Source organism: Henckelia pumila, chromosome 1 (assembly GCF_033568475.1).
Source record: "Henckelia pumila isolate YLH828 chromosome 1, ASM3356847v2, whole genome shotgun sequence".
NCBI classification, from domain to species: Eukaryota; Viridiplantae; Streptophyta; class Magnoliopsida; order Lamiales; family Gesneriaceae; genus Henckelia; species Henckelia pumila.
In genome coordinates this window covers 163,339,203-163,362,728 of record NC_133120.1, presented here as the reverse complement: position 1 = coordinate 163,362,728, position 23,526 = coordinate 163,339,203, and the positions used below count along the sequence as shown (strand labels likewise).

The window sequence follows — 23,526 nt, the reverse complement described above, 5'->3', positions numbered from 1 at the left end:
TAGTCATTTTCCCTTTTAGACAGGATTCACAAGTAGGTAGAGAGTTAATATCAGACATATCAAACATGCCCTCTCCCACTAGCTTGTTCATCCTCCTTGAGGAAATATGACCTAGCCTAGCATGCCAAAGGTTCGCCGGGTTTTGACTATCGATTTTTCTTTTGTTTGTTGTTGCCGGTTTATCAATATAATTTATTGGAACGTCTTTCAGTTTTAAGTTGTATAGATCGTTTTCAAGTTGTCCATTTCCAATCAAACATTCATTCTTGTAAATATTGCAAATCCCATTCACAAAATTGCAAGAATAACCATCTCTATCTAGCATAGAAACAGAAATAATGTTTTTAATTAAATCCGGAACAAATAAAACATCTCTTAAAAATAACGTAAAACCGTTCTGCAAAAATGTCTCCTATAGCTTTGGATTTATCTCTGGAACCATTCTCGAGCCTTGACTGGGTCTCACCCATCCTTAGCCTATTACTTCTTGTCATCATTTGCAACTCATTGCAAATATGAGATCTACATCTGGTATCCAATACCCAAGAAGTAGTATTAAGAAAAACATTTTAATGTAAAACATACCCTTTGCAGTTCGCAACTGTTTGAGGTATTCCTTGCAGTTACGTTTCCAATGACCGGGTTTCTTGCAGTGATGGCAAACTTGTTTAGACTTGTCCAATTTTGCATGTAACATTTGGCCTTGAGATCATGGTTCAACCATTTTTCTAGTTCGGCCAACCTTTCGGCAGTTACATCAGCCGGGGCTGTTTTCGGAGAAGCCTTTTCTAACACTTTAGAAAATCTTTTCCGAACTTAGGACAATCTTAACTTATGGAATCATTCTGTATTGTTTGCGCCAATAAGTTTGTTTTGTTGGAGAATAGAAACATGTGGATTACTGAGATGAAACAGACAATTATCGATGATTGTTTAAGCAATTTACTAAGACATAAAATAGGCGAATTTAATTTTATGAATCTCACTCCCACTATTTTAACGATTTCACTACCCTCTAGTGAAAACGGGAAACTTTTCCTTAGTGAGAACATGGAGTCCAATTGACAAACTTATGGTCCCGAATAATATCAGCCAACCATAATTCTCAAAAGGTAGAGCCCAATTGCTTCCAAAGCAACCCCCATGTATTTACCTCATGTCCAATAAGGGCCCAATAATATGACGCCGTTTATAGTGACATGTCAAGATGACCCATCAATATTAAGTTGTGATGGACGGTCGCCATGTGGATCCCCCAATAATATGAGCCGATCCCATGGGAGTTCCACCCAACTTACAACATTTGTCGATCCAATGTACAGCTTTCCGACGAACGGGCCCCCCCAATAATATGAGCCGGACCGTATCCGCGGGTAGCATCTCATACATTGACCGTTGATGGAAGGTAGGAATATTTAAACAAATTTAAATTTCCTTTATTTATCTTGATATCAATTTTAAATCATATTTAAAATGAGGGATTTTTAATTATAAAAATTTGTCTCATCAATTTCAAATTATTGCATGCTTGCCGGATTCACGCAATTATGTCTAAAACATGCATACAATCATAATATCATATATTATATAGGATGATCGATTCCATTTCTAATTGACCCGTGGTTGCCAATCACGAGTCTTAGTCCAATCCTAGGTAATATGCAGTATGCAATGCAATCCTATTACATGTGCTTCCAATTTACATTTCTTCTGTCTTTATTGTCTGCTGGTCCCACCATCTTCAAATCTTGATCTCCCACTAAATCTAATGTATTTACAATAAATAACAATGACAAGTAGGGGATACATTTTTAGGGGTGAGAACGGGCCATAAACCAAGCCCACTTTTATTACATATGACATTCATACTGGCCATAAACCAGACCCATTAATAAAACCAACAACAATAAAAACAAATGTAAATTCCTAACATACACCTACAAAATTGGTCATGGCTATCGATCATCCTTATCCAATAACATTTAATTCAAAATTAATTTATTGGATAACATGCAGTGGCAATTCAAATTTAAACAGGATAAAATCATATTTTATATATAAAATCTCATTTTACATATAAAATCATATTTTATCTCTTTATCAAATAAAATCATATTTTATCTACAAAATCCAATTTTATGGATAAAATCATATTTTACTCAATATATTCATAAGATCAAATCTTATCATCAATTGTACCAAAAATAATTGATTTCAAAATTCAATTTAAGGATAAAATATTAAAATTTTCCAAAAATTCAAATTTATCCAAAAATAAATTTTAAAGTTTACGGACTCGAACAATTCGATCCGAAATCTCGTGAACCAATCAAAAACAATTTTTGACCGGACCAAAAATAAAATTTTAACACATTAAAATTAATTTTAAATAAAAATTTAATTTTTCCCGCGGGCCGCCCGGGACACTCCCGGGCCGGCCCGCACCCGTGGGCGCGGGCCGGGGCAGCAACAGTTGCTGCCCTGGCGGCGCTGAGCGCAGCCCCTGGGCGACGCCGTGCGCCCCCTTTGGGCGGCGCCGTGCGCCGCCCGGGGCAGCAACAATTGCTGCCCCACCGGGCAGCGATCCAATCGCTGCCCGGGTTTTGCCCCAAAAAATTTTTTATTTTTATTTAAAAATATTTATTTTGTTTCAAAAACCGAGACTCAAAAATTTTTGTACAATCGATTAATTTAATCGTTTGATCTGAGCAACCTGGCTCTGATACCACTGTTGGAAAACATGGCTCTCAGATCAATCACGATTGATACCCGGTGCAGCGAAAGTTTAAAAATTTTATTATGGAACAATTCCATAGTGTGAGTATCAACCGTTTAACGATTAAATTATAAGTGTGTGTAAAATTAAATAACTATTATTAAATTTTACCTTCAATCTCGAAGCGAGATTATTGGACACCACACAGATTTCTCTGCGCTTCTTGTATCTCCCTGGAACTGATGAACAAGCTTTCCTTCAATCAGGTCCACGAATAGAGGTTTAATCCCTCTGATAGATTGCACTAGAAAATCTATCAGAAGTTTTCTACGAAGAGAATAAACGAATTTGATTCGCTATTCCAGACTGTAATTCAAAATCACAGACCGAAATTTCTCATGCAGAGAAGGGAGGGGGCGGCCGAATTTGAGAGAGAGGAGGCTAGGGTTTTCGAAAAACCTGTCTCAAAATTATGACCAGTTGTGTCTAATTTCTGTACTGCAATAACTTATTTATAATGCAGGCCACTAACACCTTAGGGCCCATTAGTCATAAGTTGAGGCCCGACAAGCAAAGCCCGCATGTTCAAAAATTAATATAAAATTCATCGTGACTCCGATTGATAAACCGATTTTACCAATGTGCACAGAAACCATTTCTGCACATTTTAAAGTCAAGATAAATTTTCCTGAATCCGAATTCAGTGGTTTCCAAAAATGTACATCCCTATGTCATTTTAGGAAATCCTACTCCCTTACTCTTATTTAAGAAGTCCAACTTCTTTATTCATTAAATTTAACTCTTTAAATTTAACTATCTCAACGGGGATTAAAAACTCCATTACACTGTGTGACCCTCAATGGTTCAGGGATACAGCTAGCCGTGGGCTCACAACTCCTTGTGACTCGGAACAACGATTTCCGACTTGCCCAACGAATCATGGTAAAGCGCCTAGCAACATCGCCCCATGATTCCCTAGGTATCACTGATAGTGCCTACAATGACCAGTAGATTTTGGTTCGCGTACAGTACGGTCCCTTCATCCATATATCCCGATCGAATCAACAACCATTGGTATATCGAGAGTCGCTCAAGATTCGATAACTATGCAATACATCTTGAAGATCAAATTAGTGACATCGCATGTGCTACTAAGAAACCATTTCTTAAATCACATCAAGTACTCTGGCCAGAGATTCGTCACACTAATATCTCCTCAGATCGCATAGGATATCCACACTCGCAAGTATGTGGTGAATCCTTGACAACAATGCATCGACTCCTATATGTGTTGTAACTGTACCCAATCCCGACACCTGATGACCCCCATAGAGTCGGTAAACGAGTCAAAGCACAGTACTAGCATATAGAGTCTCTATGATGTTTCAAGTAGTAAGGACTAATGGTGTACAACCAAAACCGCGGACTTTATCCACTCGATAAGTGATAACCACTTGGAAAGTCCGGATAGGGTAGTTCGATTATTCATCATATGAATATCCATTTGCATGCTTCGAACATCTCCATGTTCCCTACCAATGAAACGTGGTACTCCGCATCGCAAATGCTAGTCTCAAACTCGAGCGATCCTTATCCTTATTATCGGACGGCTCAATTGACTAGGAACAGTTTAGAATATACAGTGACTATAAGATGTATTTCATGATAGACATTCCCATGTTCTACCACATCTTACATACACTATAGTATATTCAAGGTCTTTATCAAAACAACAATAGTATATCACAATATAACAATATGAAGAAAGATAAAGTCATTGCCATTAATAAAAGTGTAAATTATATTAAACAAAAGATCGTTTGTACAAAGAGTCATCAAAGTCCATAGCCACAAGTTGGCTCACTGGGCACCCACTCTTTCACTAACAACCTATCGCAACCTACAATTAGGCAGGGCGGCTCATCTTTTAGGCGGGTTGGGAAAACACCAACCCAACCCACCTATTTTAGATAACGGGGCGGGTCAACCCAGCGGATCAACGTATAATTTAACGGGCCAACCCTGAACCCACCACTAGGCAGGGCGACCCACCTTTAGGCAGGTTGAGAAATTGACAATCCAACCCACCTATTTTGTATGGCGGAGAGGGTCAACCCGACGGGCTAGCCCATTTTGACACTTTAACCATTTTATACTTGAAAAAACATTATATCTTTTAATTTATAAATTTATTTCTAAAAAATATTACATATTTTTAAATTTTTATATATTATTTCGGTATTTTAATATTTTGTTATATACTGAAATTTTCAAATTTCATATCGTTATCATACCGAAAAATTCGATATCACTATTGTACTTGAAAATCTTCGGTATACTGAAAATTCCGTATTTTTTTCAATACGATAACCTCTGTATACCGAAAATTCGATATTTTTTTCTACCCTTTATAATATATCGGACATCAATATCTCAAATTTAGAATAAAATTTCAAATTCGAAACTCAACAATACCAAATTATCACCTAACTAAATAATAATAATAATAATAATAATAATAATAATAATAATAATAATAATAATAATAATAAAAGGATTATTGTAACGAATATGGAAAATCTCAAAACATTAAATCTTCACATGAACCAAAGTCATAAAAATTTTCATAGAAAACTTCTCCAAATATAATTTAAAAAATTGTCACAATTGAAAGCTCTTTTCACTAAACTTGATTTGTTGAAGTACTCCCAATTTGCTTAATCGATAAAATTTATCATTGCATTAGAATATTATAAAATGTTTGCTCATCTAGGAACAAGAAACCATGGTCTACACTTTAATATATTTTTAATGGAAAAGAAAGAGGAATTAAATGGCCCGAGTCACACTTTGTGTCTTTTGCTGGTCTAGACTAGAAATAACATATTTAAATTCACAATTGGATTATAAAATTCTTCCCCATTTTGTGTCACTTTTCAATAATCCCATAATACATGAAATTGTTTATTATAAAATTCTTCCCCATTTTGTGTCACTTTTCAATAATCCCATAATACATGAAATTATAACTTCGAAATTTCCTTGGCAATTTACAAATACGATGAAAATCCATTTGTTTAATATGAAAAAAATAATAATAATAAATAAAGAAATAAAACCATAAAAATTTAAATATATATAAATATTATAAAAAAGAATAATACTACATGTACACGTAGTCTTACATGTTGGGTTACACATGATACTTAAAATTACATGATTATCCTATATACATTTTTTTAAAAAAAATTCCAAATCAAGTGGAGAAATAATTATGTAATTTAAAAAAAATCGTGTAATTGACAAGATTTGTCAAGCCTTGCATTTTGCAATACGAGACACGAGATCCTTCTTTTTCAAATATTTAGTTTGCCAAATGTCAATTCTTAGATTGTTTTTTGTTTGATTATGCTTTAATTCTGGAGTGGAGTTGGTATAAATAAATTAATAAATAATAAAAGTCGTTAATGGAAGGATCCCATGAACTAGATGGAAGCACAAGTCGCTATAAAGATGGAGACGTGAAAATGAGAACAAATTGAGGAGTCGTAATCTTACATGGTTCAACAAATTACAAAGCTCTACGTGATCAACAACCCTTTCAACGTGCCATTTCTACGGTCCAATCGTATATACTTGTTGGAAATTGTATTATTGAATGAATTACAATTGAAATGGGCTTGAAAGAGTTTGAATTGATTAACCCAAATTGTTTGTAAAAGCCTTGTCCAAAGTGTTAGAAAATTCAAAATTTTGGTGAAATAAATTGGAGAAAAATGGGAAAATGATAGTCCCACATTGGAACAACTCCAATTTGTTGTTCACCTTAATTAGTCCAACATTGGACTATGGGATTGGGCCCTTAGGGCACCGGATGTTTTGTAAAGGGGCAAGACGCTAGTGCTGTTATATGTGAGACCAACATGGTGGATGATCCAAGAGGATGGTGGATCGATACCGGCTCTACGAGTCACGTGTGTGCTGAGAAAGACATGTATTCCACCTATGCCACCGTTGGGGATCGAAAGTTGTTCATGGGAAACTCCGCAACGTCTGAAGTTGTGGGAGTGGGAAATGTGGTGTTGAAGATGACCTCTGGTAAAGAGGTGACGCTAAAAAATGTGCTGCATGTGCCAGACATTTGGAAGAACTTAGTTTCTGGTTCACTCTTGAGCAAGGCTGGATTTAGAATGGTATTTGAATCTGATAAATTTGTGTTAACTAAATCTGGTGTATTTGTTGGGAAAGGGTACCAAGATAGTGGTCTCTTTAAGTTAAATGTAATGAATGTTTCCCGCCTTGAGGCAAAGAATAAAGTTATTGGTTCTGCTTACTTGACTGAAAGTAATGATATATGGCATGAACGATTAGGACATGTTAACTTCAACACGTTGCAAAGACTTGCAAATTTAAATGTAATACCTATGTTTAAAAGAAATCCACAAAACAAGTGTGAGATATGTGTTGAAGCGAAAATGGTTAAAGCTCCATTTCATAATGTCACGAGAAGTACTACGCCACTTGAATTAATACATACTGATGTATGTGATTTAAAAATGGTACAAACACGAGGTGGAAATAAGTACTTTATAACATACATTGATGATTGCACCAGATTTTGTTATGTATATTTATTGAAAAGCAAAGATGAAGCGATCGACGCTTTCAAGAAATATAAAACTGAGATTGAAAATCAACGAAGTTCGAAAATTAAAATGATTCGAAGTGATCGAGATGGAGAGTATGTGGCTCCTTTTGAAGAATTTTGCTCAACTTCGGGCATCATTCATCAAACGACAGCCCCTTACTCACCTCAATCTAATGGCGTTGCAGAATGCAAAAATCGAACATTAAAGGAAATGATGAACGCGTTGTTAATAAATTCTGGCTTACCTCAAAATATGTGGGGTGAAGCGATTCTCTCAGCAACTCACATTCTAAACCGGATTCCAATCAAAGGAAAAGATGAAACACCATATGAACAATGGAAAGGTCGTAAACCTTCTTACCAATACCTCAAAGTGTGAGGGTGTTTGGCGAAAGTAGAAGTACCTAAGCCAAAACAAATAAAAATTGGGCCTAAAACGGTTGACTGTATATTTATTGGTTATGCATACAATAGTAGTGCATATCAATTTTTAGTACATAAGTCAACGAATTCTGATATACATGAAGGCACAATTATGGAGTCAAGGAATGTTGTATTATTTGAAAATATCTTTCCATGTAAAAAAAAGAAAGAAATAAGTTCGAACAAGCGAACTCATGAAAACACAACTGAAACTCCACAAAACAACGAGGAACCACGACGCAGCAAGCGTGCAAGAGTTGAAAAATCGTTTGGTCCTGATTTTCTAACATACATGTTAGATAATGAACCAAGAACTCTTCAAGAAGCTTTATCAAATCCTGAGGCTCCATTTTGAAAGGAAGCCATACAAAATGAAATAGATTCCATAATGCATAATCATACATGGGAGTTGGTTGATCTCCCTCCGGGATGTAAACCTTTAGGATCCAAGTGGATTCTTAAAAGGAAATACAAAAAAGATGGATCTATAGATAAATATAAAGCTCGACTCGTGGTTCAAGGTTTTAGACAAAAAGAAGGATATGATTTTTTTGATACCTACTCTCCGGTTTCTAGAATAACATCCATTCGTGTTCTCATAGCTATTGCAGCATTGCATGATCTTGAGATTCATCAAATGGATGTTAAAACTGCATTTTTGAACGGAGAATTGGATGAAGAAATATATATAAAACAACCAGAAGGGTTTGTTGTACCCGAAAAAGAACAAAAGGTGTGTAAACTTGTCAAGTCATTGTATGGACTTAAACAAGCACCTAAACAGTGGCATCAAAAGTTTGACACTGCAATGTTGTCAAATGGTTTCACAATAAATGAATGTGATAAATGTGTCTACATTAAAGGTACTACAAATGCATATGTAATTGTTTGTTTTTATGTAGATGACATGTTAATCATGGGTAGCAACCATGAATTGATTGTGAAAACCAAGAAAATGTTGAGACAACATTTTGATATGAAGGATTTGGGATTGTGTGATATAATTCTAGGGATTAAAGTCTCTAGACTTCCTGCTGGAATTATGTTATCCCAAACTCATTATGTAGAAAAGGTTCTTGAACGATTTAATGCCACAAATCATCCTATTGCTAGAACACCTATGGAATTGGGTACACATTTAGCCAAAAATAGAGGAGAACCTGTTTCACAAGTGGAATATGCAAGGGTGATAGGAAGTTTAATGTATTTAAATAATTGTACCCGTCCTGATCTTGCATATACCGTAAATAAGCTAAGTCGATTCACAAGTAATCCAAGTAAGGATCATTGGAAAGCACTAATGAGAGTGCTTGGATATTTGAAATACACTTTGAGTTCTGGAATAATGTATACAAAATATCATGCGGTCCTAGAAGGATATTGTGATGCAAATTGGATTTCTGACACAAAAGACTACAAGTCTACGAGTGGATATGTGTTCACTATCGGTGGAGGAGCGGTGTCATGGAGATCTTCTAAACAAACTTGTATAGCTCGGTCGACTATGGAGTCCGAGTTTATTGCTCTAGATAAAGCTGGAAAAAAGCCGAGTGGCTTCGAAACTTTCTCGAAGATATTCCATGTTGGAATAAACCGGTGTCTTCCATTACGATTCATTGTGACAGTCAGTCAGCAATAGGAAGAGCACAAAGTAGTATGTACAATGGTAAATCTCGACATATTCGTAGGAGACATAATACCATAAGACAATTGATCTCGAATGGGGTTATTTCGGTTGACTATGTGAAGTCAAAGGAAAACCTTGCGGATCCGCTTACAAAAAGTATAAATAGAGATCAAATGTACAAACTACTTGGAGGAATGGGTTTAAAATCCACAAAATAAAATATTTATAGCGGTAACCCAACCTTAAGAATTGGAGATCCCAAAAACTTGGTTCAATGGGACAACTAAGTTATAAATATTAGTTTGAGTACTTGGAAAAATTACTTACTCATTCCTGGAACATCCAAGTTGACATAACCTGCAAAATGTGGTGAGGTTAAGTTTTTCTTTTAATGATTCCTATACCTATAAGGTGGAGTAATGCAGGATACTCATGATAGGAGATCACCTATATAAGTGCAAAGTATTGGCCGCTTTGATTGCAATACTTATGAATCTAAGATATGGTCCAGGGCCGAAATGGACACAACGTGAGAACAAAATATGTAAGAGTATTGTTATGTAAGTACTATTGTCTTGGTTTACACAAACAGTTGACTAGTTCAAAACATCGCGTTACTATGCAACTAGTAAATCTGATGGTATTTTACTACGGTAGGTTCAAAGCCACAAGTTACCTATCCTGATGTAACAATAACTCAAAATGATTTTCTAGTGAGAATGTTACTATAAGTGAAATTCATTCATGTGGGGGATTGTTGGAAATTGTATTATTGAATGAATTACAATTGAAATGGGCTTGAAAGGGTTTGAATTGATTAACCCAAATTGTTTGTAAAAGCCTTGTCCAAAGTGTTAGAAAATTCAAAATTTTGGTGAAATAAATTGGAGGGAAATGGGAAAATGGTAGTCTCACATTGGAACAACTCCAATTTGTTGTTCACCTTAATTAGTCCAACATTGGACTATGGGATTGGGCCCTTAGGGCATCGGATGTTTTGTAAAGGGGCAAGACGCTAGTCGATGCAACAAACACACACGCGCGCGCGCGGCCGGCCGGCTCGGCGGGGCGTGGTGTGATGTGGTATGGTCTTCTGATCCGATTATTCTTTTTGAATAAAATTTATTTAAAATAATATTTTATTATTTTATTGAGTATGCCCGAGCGGTAAATTATTTGGGCGCTCGCGCGGTAGAAAATTACCGCCCGAGCGCACCTTCTGCAGAATGAACAGTCACGACTGTTTCTGGTATTTTTCTGTCATGGGTTGCATCCTTACGCCTTCAAACGTGTTGTTTCGTGTATAAGACTATATATATGGTGGTTATAACACAGAAAACATACAGAAACATCTGATAACATACATTTCAGATTTCTGATTCTCAAAATCTCTCCCTCACTTTCTCAAAGAAAATTAAAAGCATATTTTCGTTCGTTGAAGTTCGTGATATTTGCTGTGCTGCTATATCACGATCGAAAGTCGTTGTATCTTAGAGACGATTGTCGCTAACGTTTAGCACTTGGAACGGGCAATTTCGTCTTGCGGATAGAGAGTTTCTCTCGCCTCGACTGTGTTCATTATTGTCGCTGTTATTGCTGCTGCTGTTTAAACAAGGTTTCAGAATTCGGAATACACTCTTCTAACAATACTTACACTGTTACACACACACACATATTACACATATATATATATAGTTTTGATACTATGCACCTTGAGCGCGTGATTTTCGTGAACGATCACGGATCACTAAAACCCACCAGTATATGTATATATTGGTTTTTATTGATTTCCTAAAAAAAAATGAAACACTAAACCCCTGGTGGGTTTTAGTGGCTGCTCACGAAAATCCTGCACATTATATGATATATAGTTTTGATACTACGCATTTTAGTGTGCATGATTTTTGTGAGCGACCATTAAAAAATAATGAAACAATGAGTGGGTTTTAGTGATCGCTCATGAAAATCCTGCACACCAAGGTGCGTGAGATCAAAACTGTATGTATATATGTTTATAGAGTTTTGATATGTTGTCCACCCACGATGCCCACAATTGAGGTGATACTTACTTATTGGATGTAAAATTCATCAAATTCAATAGGTGAGTGTCACCTCAATGATGGACACGATGGATGGGCACGACGAGTGAGCATCATATCAAAATTATATATGTATGTGTCAACTTTTAAGGTAAATTTGTTGATTTTTTTTAATGATGATAGAACCCGCACCTTTTTTTTTTTAAAGCAAAACTTGTAAATATTATTACGAAAAATCGTTCATGCGATATATTAATGCACCTTAGTCCTTACAAACCAAATCATATATCGAACTTTACTTTTTTATACAGTGTTTGAAAAACAACATATTGCCACACGTCTTTCGCCCACCCGCACCAATGTTCTAATAATTAAAAGGATGGTTTCTCGAGTTTGTGACACCATATATATTGTAAACTTATGTTTAGAAGGCAATATCATAACAAGTTCATCGTTTATGTTGTCAAACTACAGTCTGAATACACTATTTTTTTTTTATTTTCGAAAATTTTAGTTCTATTTTTATATGGTGCTGACGTGATATCAATAAAAACATGTAATAAACCAATGTCATATCAGTATTTTCGATGAAAAAAAATTGATAAAATTCAGAAGAAACAAAACTAAAATTGAAATCTGACAATATAAATATTTGATCAAAATGACAAAATTACAAAGAGTCAAATATAAAAATAAAAAAATAAAAAACCAAAAATGTAATTTTATCTTATTTTTATGTGAATTTAGTTCAACAAACAAGTAGGTTACATATATTCAAATTTTTTTTCTTCCAATGTTATGCAATATTGTAATTTGTAGACAAACATGTTTTAGAAATTATATATAACTTATTCATTCCTTTTCTCCTGTCTATATATATCTTACTATTTTAGTAAAGTAGAGTATTAATTAATGTAAAACTCTATGTTACCCCTAATATTTTATCATATACTAAGTCAAAACATAGGAACAACTACCCCCAAATAAATTATGATAAAATAATAATCCAAATTAATCAGAAAAATCGCATAAAAATACAAATAAAAAGGAAACTCTTTTTGACTTGAACTTCAGCACGCTCTTCATGATCCCTTCAGTTTTTACTGTAATATTTTACTCAAAATATTTAATTCTTGAGCATAATTACTGACCAATCACATATACTGATATACACTTGAAAAACACAGATCTGATAGCTTGAATCTTGATCGTTTTTCCACTCGATTTTTGACATTTATTACAATATTTTCCCCATATTTGACCGAACTGGAAAGTGGGAATTCAACTTTGCGAGCTTTAATTCACTGTCTGATCTTTTTCCATTCCCACTTGGAAAAAAAAAAAGAAGAAAAAAGCACAGCTATCGGGCAAATAAATCGTCAAACGCTAATGTTTTTGTTCTGTATACTATTGTTTTTGCTTTTTGGAGGTATATTGGATAGTTAGCTTATTGTACTCGACTTCCATAAATCGCGGGCTTTAGCTGTATTATTATTGCCACTCTGCTTTTTTGGGGGGAAAAGCTACGATTTTTCCTGTGTGCTGCAGCCTGCAAGATTATTGCTATGTTTAATTGCTTGTTATGTACACTTCTAAGTGTTTATTTTGTTGATTGATTTCTACCCATTTGGTTTAGTTGCTCAAATTCGAATAATCTTGTGGCCCTCTGGTGGATTGAGTGAAGAGTATGGGATTGATCTGATTTGGAGGTTTGAATCTTCGTGTGTGCTTGAGAGTTTGATTGATTGGTTTCTGTTAATGGGTTCTGGATGAGGTACAGGAGTGTGATGAGGTGACAAATGAGTTTTAGGGTTCTCGAGATATGGGTTGTGTTTTTGGGAGAGAGATTTCATCTTCTGGGCCGCCCAGTGGCGAGGTTGTGGCTGGAAAGGGGAGAGGTAAGGGAGGAGAAAAAGATCTGTCTGTGCCTTCTGGGAGGAAAGAGAAAGTAGTAGTTGACCCAGTAAGTAAATCTGAGGAAGAAGGCGGCGGCGGCGGCGAAGTTCAGAATGGCGAGGATACAAAGGAAGAAGAGCGGAAGGAGGGAAGCAGACGGCGGCAAAAAGGTGAGAGGAGGAGGTCTAGGCCAAATCCTAGATTAAGTAATCCCCCTAAGCACATCCATGGTGAGCAAGTGGCTGCTGGATGGCCATCTTGGCTATCTGCTGTGGCAGGAGAGGCGATCAACGGATGGACTCCTCGACGTGCAGATTCGTTTGAAAAAATAGATAAGGTAAAAAGTGATGCTACTACATCTGAGTATGCTAGTTTGTTATGTTCTAATGTTTTTTGTTGTTGTGTTTAGATTGGGCAAGGTACTTATAGTAATGTGTATAAAGCTAGAGATGCCATATCAGGGAAGATCGTGGCATTGAAGAAGGTTAGATTTGACAATCTGGAGCCTGAGAGTGTGAGGTTTATGGCTAGGGAGATTTTGATTTTGCGACGGCTGGATCATCCGAACGTCTTGAAGTTGCATGGATTGGTGACATCAAGAATGTCATGTAGTTTATACTTGGTTTTCGATTACATGGAGCATGATTTGGCTGGCCTTGCTTCCAGACCTGGGATCAAGTTTACAGAGCCTCAGGTTGGATTCAATTTTCATCGTTCTTGGTTTATACCATGTTTTTTTCTCTGCAGTCTTTTCTGTGCTTTTATTGCTTAGATTTTAGTGTGCTTTTGGAGTTAATCATGTAAGTTTTTTATTTTATTTATTTTTTTATCTTGATTATTGTAGGTGAAATGCTATATGCATCAGTTATTGTCTGGACTTGAGCACTGCCACAACCGGCACGTGTTGCACCGAGATATCAAGGGTTCAAATCTCCTTATTGATGATGGAGGAGTTCTCAAGATTGCTGATTTTGGATTGGCTTCAACTTTTGACCCTAATAACAGGCAGCCAATGACAAGTCGTGTGGTTACTCTTTGGTATAGGCCACCAGAGCTTCTTCTTGGTGCCACGGAGTATGGTGTAGGGGTGGACTTGTGGAGTGCCGGGTGCATTTTGGCTGAGCTATTTGCTGGGAAGCCCATCATGACCGGGCGCACAGAGGTACATTCTGTAGCAGTTAAATGTACTTCCTTTTTAACCATTTATTTGTTCTCTAGCATACTACTTATGAGCATATTATGTTATCATTTGTAAATATGAGACTTAGTGTTTCAGAATTTGAAAGTTTATGCATTTTTTCTTTAATTTTTTATGTGCTATTTAATCTATTGATTGACTTGATATAATCAAAATTGTAGTAAAAAAACTGCTTTTTTACTATTAGTCTTGTACTAAACCCGTTTAAACTTGTAGAACTTGAAGCTTGATTGTAACATTTCATCACGCGTTGCAATTTTTAGAACCTTGAACTTATATGAATAAACAATGTGTTTTTAAGTATGTGTCTGGGATTATCACACGGCTTCTTTTTCAATAAAATCATTGGTAAAGACATGCAATTTCTGTTAGATTATAATGTGCATGTGTAATGGTCAGTAGAGAAATCTAATCACAATTTGTTAGCTTCAGGCATACCGTGTCGGAAAAATATTTAGTGATAGTTGTGTTAAAATAAATAATTGATTACTTGGTTCAATGGGCTTGAGTCTAGCTGCTCCACAATCCCAGTCCCGTGCATCTACGATATTACTGCAATAGCTTAGCATGAAGTTTTGTTAGCTGTTTTTTAGTCTGTAAGACGTTAGAAAATGTTTCAAAGTACATTCGTCGGTTTGTGTGTTATACAACCACCGGCTTTGTATCCATTACTGAATACGTACATGTTGCTCAGGTGGAACAACTGCACAGGATTTTCAAGTTATGCGGCTCTCCGTCCGAAGAATACTGGAAGAAGTCAAGGCTTCCTCATGCAACCATATTTAAACCCCAACAATCGTATAAAAGATGCATTAAGGAGACTTTTAAGGATTTCCCCCAATGTTCATTGCCTTTAATCGACACGTTACTTTCAATCGATCCAAGTGAACGTCAAACTGCTACAGCTGCACTCGAGAGTGAAGTGAGCTCTCTTCCTCCTGCTGTCATTCTTTTGTCACATGGTTTTTGATAAATCAAGAAACTAACCTTTAGAATATAAATCAAACTTATTACGGGCGGTCCTTTTGTCTTTTTACAGTTCTTCTTAACCAAGCCTTATGCATGTGATCCTTCTAGCCTTCCAAAGTATCCACCGAGTAAGGAAATGGATGCTAAGCGTCGTGACGAAGAATCTCGAAGGTTCAGATAACATTTTTATTTCTGATTGAAGAAAGATTGTGCATTTATACGCCAACATATATACTTTCTTACTGTAATGCGGATGAGCAATTTTGAGATCAGTTATGTTTAAGTATCTGACTTGAGTTATGTGGTCATAGGTTAAGAGCTGCCGGTAAAGCTCATGCCGATGGTGGGAAGAAAGCTCGTGTTCGTGAACGAGGGATGCGGCCAATGGCTGCTCCTGAAGCCAATGCCGAGCTTCAAACCAATATTGATGTACGGCATTCACTCTCGTTAGATATGCATAATTTCATCCTCACTTGTGCATCTCTTATAAACAAGTTTTTTCCTTTTTTGCCCTTCACCCTATATTTCAAAAAATTCAAAAATCTTCGGCCACAGAGCTGTGGTTTGGTTATTATTTGTTGTGTGCTTTCGCTACTGATATATATGAACCGGTTTGTAACTATGCCACTGTCATGAAATCGAATTTGAAGATGCATCTTTTCAAGAAAATGAAAGTGGAAGATATATATGGAGTCAAACTCGTAAATTGTGTATTTGTGACAATTTATTTGAACCCAATGAAACAGAGACGACGACTCATCACTCATGCAAACGCAAAGAGCAAAAGCGAAAAATTCCCTCCTCCCCACCAAGATGGAGGGCTTGGTTTTCCTTCAGGATCGTCAAATCATGTCGATCCAACCTTTGATCCTCCTGATGTACCCTTCAGTTCCATGAACTTCTCCTACTCGAAAGATCCAATTCAGACATGGTCCGGTCCATTGGCCGATCCAGCTGGGGTTGGTGCTCCAAGAAGAAAGTTGAATCCATCAAAGAAGGATTATCGAAAGGATAAGAATTATATGCGAAATAACGAGAAAGACACCATGTAATATAGAGTTATTTACATACTTATATCATCAGATGAACACATGAAAATGCAGTTACTGCAGTTTTGTGTGTTATATCTGAGTCGGAAACCGACACGAGGTAAATTTTTTTCTCTATTTTTTGAAAAATGTTACTGCTTTTTCTTGTTGCTATTAATTTTTTGGATCCTGATGAACTTTTTTATGCATTGTTAAAGCTTTTAATTTTGTCATCCTATTATTGACGAAGTTTCTAGTTTTATATGCAATTTGCATCAGAATGATTCTATTTGAAAGCATCTTTTTTGCCTGGATTTTTTTTTTTTCATGTTTCTTTGTGTCGGTATGAACCTTGCACTCAGTCTCCTATCCGACCGGATCCATGAAGAAATATTACTTTTTACATTAAAAATATTACTTTTCACTCCAGATATGGAACAAGTCGACTCGTCTCACGGATATGAATTTGTGAGATCGTCTCACCGGAGACGTGAGACCTACTCGTAGAACAATTGGACCTTTGTTCGCGACTACCTATGGAGTGAACTGATTAGTGGTCGAGCATTAGGCCGAGGACTCAGTTGGAAGCGTCAACACTTCGACGGTAGGGTCAGTGTGTTGCAACTCACTGGACTACCAAATTCATACTTACCAGAGTGAGTTCAGCTGCGAACAAATCCTTCATGTTTTCTTCTACCCAGTCAAATTTATGGCGTTAACACCACCTTCACAGAATATTAGGCAATGGAGCATCTTTAGGAGTAAGCCAAAAGCAAAACCAATATATAACACAACTCATTCCTAATATTTATTTGCAAAGGACAGCATCTAAAAGGCCACTTTTTTTGTTCACCAAACAAATATATATTAGCCAGTGAATGCATGAAAGCCACTTCCTAACCACAAATCTATTCGCCGTGAAATCTATTACAAAAACTTTTATGAGACGTTCTTACGGTTTATTTTTTGTGAGATGAATATCTTATTCGGGTCATCGATGAAAAGTATTATTTTTTATGCCAAAATATTATTTTTTATTGTAGATATTGACAGGGTTGACCGATCTCCGTCTCACAAGAAACCTATTCGGAATCAATATTATTTTATGAGCATTTGTGGTTTATGATTGATACACAATGGCATTTTGAGTATTTATCCATTCCTTGGGTGTTTCTACAAAGTAGCCACACCCACAAGATGCAGCTTGTGGAGCACAAATGGACGTAGTCTATCGGCCTCTTACATGAATCACTAGTGATTCGGTCGTAATAAATCCTTCGTGATTAACAATAAAAATGAAAGATAAATTTACTCGTTTCATGAACAATTCTTAAGTTTGAATTTTTACTAGAATTTCACCAGTATTAGTATAGATACACATGCACCGCTCAGCTCCTCAGAGATGAGACTACGAACTTTCATTATTGTAAAACTTAAATCAAACTGAAGATGATGCATGAACGTTGAATCTCATGATCCTTCTAACATTGTCTATTATATTACAATGTGAACCCGATTTTAAATTAAAATCAACCGCATATTAACAAATACGATAGCTCGAGTTGTCATTTAAAAATTCAACTAAAATTTGATTGACTAGTATGCTTCTATCACATCAACGTCAAAAAATAAAAATCAATTATTTATAATCACGTTTCGAATCAACCAAAAAACTTTTGTCAAACATATAACCGAGATGTTTCTATACCTAGTAGTTTTTTTAAATATTCACAACATATCAGAAAAAGATGTATGGATAATAATATCCGTAAAACTATTTCAAGATAAGTAGATTTACAATTGTAACAATAAATAATAAGGTAGTGTTTGGAACAACTTTTAGGAAGCCCTTTTCAGTTTTTCCTTCACAAAATTTTGAAATTTTTTGAAATTTTATGAAGGAAAAGTCGACAAGTGCTTCTTAGAAGCTATCTCAAACACTACTTAAGTATATCCATATCCAAATCGCAAATCCTATATTGATCTTGTCGACGCAGAATCAACAAATGAGACAAGCAAAACCTCATCCACATCTTGCAACTTAGAAAAAAGAAATTTGGATGGTTTTTGTGACATAATGTTCAAACTTTCAATAACAACATTTTCCATGGTGGAAATGAATCATATGGTCAAAGAATCTGCTCAATGATTGGCTAATTATGCGGAAACACCGCAAATGAGTCAGCAGCTACTCATATGGCATCTTGGCTTCTGCCACGTGTCACCAACTCATTCTCACAATTATTTAACTAAAATGGGAATTTTTTTTAATAATAATATTGTGATGGCTGTGAAATTGTTTGGCATAAAATGGTCCAATCTCAAAATGGTTCTTTCTCTTTACACATCACCAAAATTTCTGTTATCCACAAAATATCTTGTGATCCAAGTTCAAAGGTTTTTATTTTTCACTAGGAAACAAAATTTTTGCCAAATTTTCTTTATACGCATATTATATAATAATTATTATTATTTTTATTATTTCTACTAAATTATAATGAAAGAGATGGTAGATTTACATTATGTTAGTTCATTTATTTCCAATTTTTTCGATATTTGTCATTTTTTTTTGGGTATTGACGTGATGCTAAAAAATAATGATATAAATATTGTTAATGTATCAAATGTCACGTCAATATTTTGATAAAAAATGATTAAAATTGAATATATATATATATATATATATATATATATGTTATTCGATTAAGATCGTGAATTTATAGATATCAACATCAAATCAAATATGATAAACATGCAAATTTTATGATTGAAAATGTAGTCTTCCCAATTTATCACACCTAAAAAACGGGGGAAAAAGTTAAAAGCCTGATGATAGACCTAATGGAAAAATTAAATATTTATTGCATGTAAAAATCTATAAATGCAAGATATATTACATTATTATTATTATTATCATTATTTTATTATTATTATAAGTAAAAAAAATTATCGTCTAGGTGTTGATAGGTTTTGTCTCACCACAAATTGCCACGTGTCTTAAAAAGACTTTCTCCACTCACTTTTTAATAAAATATTAATATTTTTTAAATATAAAATCCACTTTTCCTCCTTATCCACTACGATGTCCATTGTCCACTTCAGTTCAATATATATCTGAGCATTTCATCCCCACAAATTTCACACAAATCCCTGAACCCTATTTTCTCTTCTTCCACTTGAATCAAAACCCATTAACCTAAAGAAATCCAACACTCTGTACAAGTCTTCGTCCATTTTCTTGAGCACAGTAGCTAAAAAGATTCAATCTTTTTGCTTATTAGCAAACTTGATTCCTAAATATGGAGGTTTCGGTGGTGGGAAGCTTGCAGGTGAATCTTGGAAGAAATAATGATGTTGGATTGTTTAGTTTTAGCAAGAATTTGAATGCTGGGGTGTGTAATTTGAGGAACAATCATAATTACTCAAAGGGGTGTAATTTTGGTCGTAGCTTGGTTTGGCCTTCAAAATCTGCCTTTGGTTTCACTCTCAGAGCCTCTGGCACTTCTGAAAATGGAGTTTCGGTTATTCCAGAGAAAGCTTCAAATATTTCAAGAACAGTTCCTGTAAGCTTACTCATATCATCCATATATTTAATATTTTGTTCCATTATGTTAATATATAACATTCTGGGTGTTGCTTATGTTTTTTTAGACTGAATATTTGTTTCTATTTTGATGTGTTCCTTTTTTGGTTATTTATCCTTTTGTATGGTTCAACTCGTGTAGACTGTGGTGGAATATTCATTTTTCTGAGGAAACGGATTTGATTTCTTTGTAATCAGTATATTTCTGATGCCTGATTTTGAATTTTTAGCAGCATGTTTTGATTCCTTTAGGCTTTAAATAAGAACCGTGGCTGTTTTTGCTATTAACTTCCATTTCTTTCTTTTCTTTTCTTTTCTTTTTTTTTTTTCAAAAAAAAATGTTTATAGATATAGTTGTAAAATCAAAATCTTGAATATGCTCTGTTTGACAACATTTATACCCTAAATCAAAGCAAGTCTTCTGCAAATATTGGCATCCATACACTTTGTACATATGTGGTATGTGGGACACATCAATGTTAAATGACTTTAAAGTTTAAATTATAGAATTTAGAATATTTTGTATCTTTGTTCGAAGAAACTACTATTCTAAATGTTGATGACATGATAACTAAAAGATTATTGCAAGGAGGGATATGTTTTAAAATTGAGAAGGATATACCAAAAGAGACACGAACGCATTCTAGTTTAGTATGGTATAGAAGTAAAGATATAGAGAAGAGAGTTGTAAAGTGCGAATATCAAGCAGAGACGCGACAAAAAATTGGTTGAAGCATCAAGGGATGCAACATTGATCAAATATTTGCAAAAAACATGAAATGGACTCAAAACACAAGTGACATTGTTATAACCGCATTGATTCTATAGACATTTATTTAAGGTGATTCTTTCCCATTTGTTTTTGACTTGATAACAACCATCATGCTTATATCCTGCATTATCTTATTGTTCGATGATTGTAGAAAGTCTGAATAAGTAATTTCTTGCCGATCCTTGCAGGTTGATGGCCTGAAATTGTACGTCGGACTGCCACTTGATACTGTCTCTAACTGCAATACGATAAACCATGCACGAGCAATCGCGACTGGGCTGAAAGCTTTGAAATTATTGGGCATAGATGGTGTGGAACTCCCAGTGTACTGGGGGATAGCTGAAAAGGAAGCCATGGGAAAGTATCAATGGACAAGCTACCTCACTGTTGTGGAAATGGTTCAAGAATTGGGTCTTAAACTCCACGTGTCTCTCTGTTTCCATTCATCAGAAGAACACGAAATCCAACTTCCAGAATGGGTTTCTCGAGTCGGTGAATCTGAACCGGGTATCTATTTCACAGATCGGTCAGGCCGGCAATACAAAAATTGTCTGTCATTAGCTGTGGATGATCTTCCTGTTTTAGATGGAAATACCCCAGTTGAAGTATATAAAGCATTTTGCGATAATTTCAAATCTACATTCTCAGCTTTCTTGGGTACTACAATCACGGTAAGGATCATTTATATTGATAGAGTAGCAGCAAAAGACCATTTTTTTGTCTAGCTTGTAACAAGAAATGCTGGTTTTTGTTCTCATCAATGTGTTTGTGTTATAGGGCATATCAATTGGTCTTGGACCTGAAGGCGAGCTTCGATACCCATCTCACCACCATTCAGTCAATAGCAATGGAGCTGGAGAATTCCAGTGTTACGACAAATTTATGCTTAACAATCTTAAGCAGCATGCCGAAACACATGGAAACCCTCTATGGGGGCTTGGGGGTCCCCATGATTCCCCCAGCTACAACGACCATAATCCAATTTCTATTGGCTTCTTCGCGGAGAATGGTGGATCTTGGGAGAGCCTGTATGGCAATTTTTTTCTCTGTTGGTACTCAAACCTTTTGGTATCTCATGGAGATCGAATCTTGTCGCTCGCTGCATCAACCTTCAATGACGTGCCTATTACAATTTCTGGTAAAGTTCCTCTAACCCATTCGTGGTATAGATCCCGATCCCACCCTTCTGAGCTAGCAGCCGGATTCTACAACACCGATAACAGAGGTGGTTACAATGCCTTTGCTGAAATCTTCTCAAGAAATTCATGCAAAATGATACTCCCTGGAATTGACCTATCAGACGACCACCAGTCAGCTGCGTCTCTCTCGAGCCCAGAAATGTTGCTCAAGCAAATAACATCTTCTTGCAGAGATCATGGAGTCAAAATATCTGGCCAAAACTTATCAGCTTTGGGTGATTCCTCAGGTTTTGAACAGATCAAGAAGGTTCTGTTAGACGAAAATGTAACAACGGACTTGTTCACATATCAAAGAATGGGAGCTTATTTCTTTTCTCCTCAGCATTTCCCTTTGTTCACTCAATTCATGCGGTGCCTAAAGCAACCGATTCAGAGCTTAGACGACTTACCGGCGGAAGGAGACGAAACTGTCAAGTCCCTCCATGGTATGGATCTCAAGATGCAAGTTGCTTAACTTTGAATAATTATCATCTATTCATGTAAGTAAATACGTCGTCTGCGTTTCAAATCTATATGGCATGTATAATTAACATTCCATCAGTGTAGCAGATTATTTGGCACAAGTAAGCAGAAGTTTAAGCTCAGCAGTTTTATACTGGTGTGTGTATCTAATCTAATTATCAAAAAAACTGTAATGTTGGTTTTCCAAAGTGAGATGCACCAGTTTTTTTGTGGAACATGTTCTAAATCACTGTTCCTTTGGGATATTTGACAGTAAAATATTATAAACACTGTTTGGTGCGAATGATAAGACATTTATTGATTACTTATCCTTGTTTAATCTGATGTTTGGTTCAATTTCTACAAATTATCAGTGTCGTGCATCATTATTTTATCTAAATATATTGATTTATCTTTTTCATATTATGAATTTTTTATTTTCCGATCCACGAGTCAAACGATACCTATATTTTTTAAATTTCCAGAAATCTATCAAAACAAAATAACATCCCAAAATTAATGATGCATACACATAAACTAATGGGTTTCTACAATGTAATATTTGATATGAGAAATCAAAATAATATTATTATTTACTCCCATATTTTCTTATTTTTTTCGTTTATTTGATTTGATTTTTTGTTATTTTTACGAAGAAAACAACCAATTAATCATAGAAATTATTTTTTTACCAGGCAATCTAATTAATATTAAAATCAGTTTTAGATTATATTTTATAAATAGAATTTCTAATTTTGTTAAAAAAATAATTATCAATTCGGTTATTTCCGATATTAACTGATATTTGTAATTCAATTGATAGAATCAATCTAACCAAGCTAAGTTATATATTTCAGAATTCAGATGGTATCCGAAATAACTAACTTGTCAAAAAAATTAAAAATTATAAGGTTTATTTAGAAAATATAATATGAAATCGAATTAATAAAAAATAAGTAACAGGGCCTTTGCCCCACCAACATACAC

The 23,526-nt window shown here is 35.2% G+C and overlaps 2 protein-coding genes across 2 annotated transcripts; both read left to right on the top strand.

Moving 5' to 3' along the window:
* The first annotated feature begins 12,537 nt into the window (after positions 1-12,537).
* LOC140887176 (probable serine/threonine-protein kinase At1g54610) lies at positions 12,538-16,734 on the top strand. Its single transcript, XM_073294289.1, has 7 exons — positions 12,538-13,686; positions 13,759-14,043; positions 14,194-14,511; positions 15,242-15,469; positions 15,587-15,687; positions 15,828-15,945; positions 16,263-16,734. Exons 1-7 carry the CDS (start codon positions 13,276-13,278, stop codon positions 16,566-16,568), a joined length of 1,767 nt encoding a protein of 588 aa, XP_073150390.1. The 5' UTR covers positions 12,538-13,275; the 3' UTR covers positions 16,569-16,734.
* A 2,912-nt stretch (positions 16,735-19,646) lies between these two features.
* Positions 19,647-22,693, top strand: LOC140887317 (inactive beta-amylase 9-like). The gene is made up of 3 exons (XM_073294524.1): positions 19,647-20,107; positions 21,088-21,570; positions 21,677-22,693. Exons 1-3 carry the CDS (start codon positions 19,844-19,846, stop codon positions 22,550-22,552), a joined length of 1,623 nt encoding a protein of 540 aa, XP_073150625.1. The 5' UTR covers positions 19,647-19,843; the 3' UTR covers positions 22,553-22,693.
* Positions 22,694-23,526: the final 833 nt, after the last annotated feature.

What these genes read in the sequence shown, in the direction of transcription:
- LOC140887176 (XM_073294289.1), top strand. Translation starts at nt 13,276, where the DNA reads ATGGGTTGTGTTTTTGGGAGAGAGATTTCATCTTCTGGGCCGCCCAGT. An exon ending in TCATGACCGGGCGCACAGAG is followed by an intron (nt 14,512 to 15,241) that starts GTACATTCTGTA and finishes CATGTTGCTCAG; the next exon opens with GTGGAACAACTGCACAGGAT. An exon ending in AGCTTCAAACCAATATTGAT is followed by an intron (nt 15,946 to 16,262) that starts GTACGGCATTCA and finishes CCAATGAAACAG; the next exon opens with AGACGACGACTCATCACTCA.
- LOC140887317 (XM_073294524.1), top strand. Translation starts at nt 19,844, where the DNA reads ATGGAGGTTTCGGTGGTGGGAAGCTTGCAGGTGAATCTTGGAAGAAAT. An exon ending in ATATTTCAAGAACAGTTCCT is followed by an intron (nt 20,108 to 21,087) that starts GTAAGCTTACTC and finishes CGATCCTTGCAG; the next exon opens with GTTGATGGCCTGAAATTGTA. An exon ending in TCTTGGGTACTACAATCACG is followed by an intron (nt 21,571 to 21,676) that starts GTAAGGATCATT and finishes TTTGTGTTATAG; the next exon opens with GGCATATCAATTGGTCTTGG.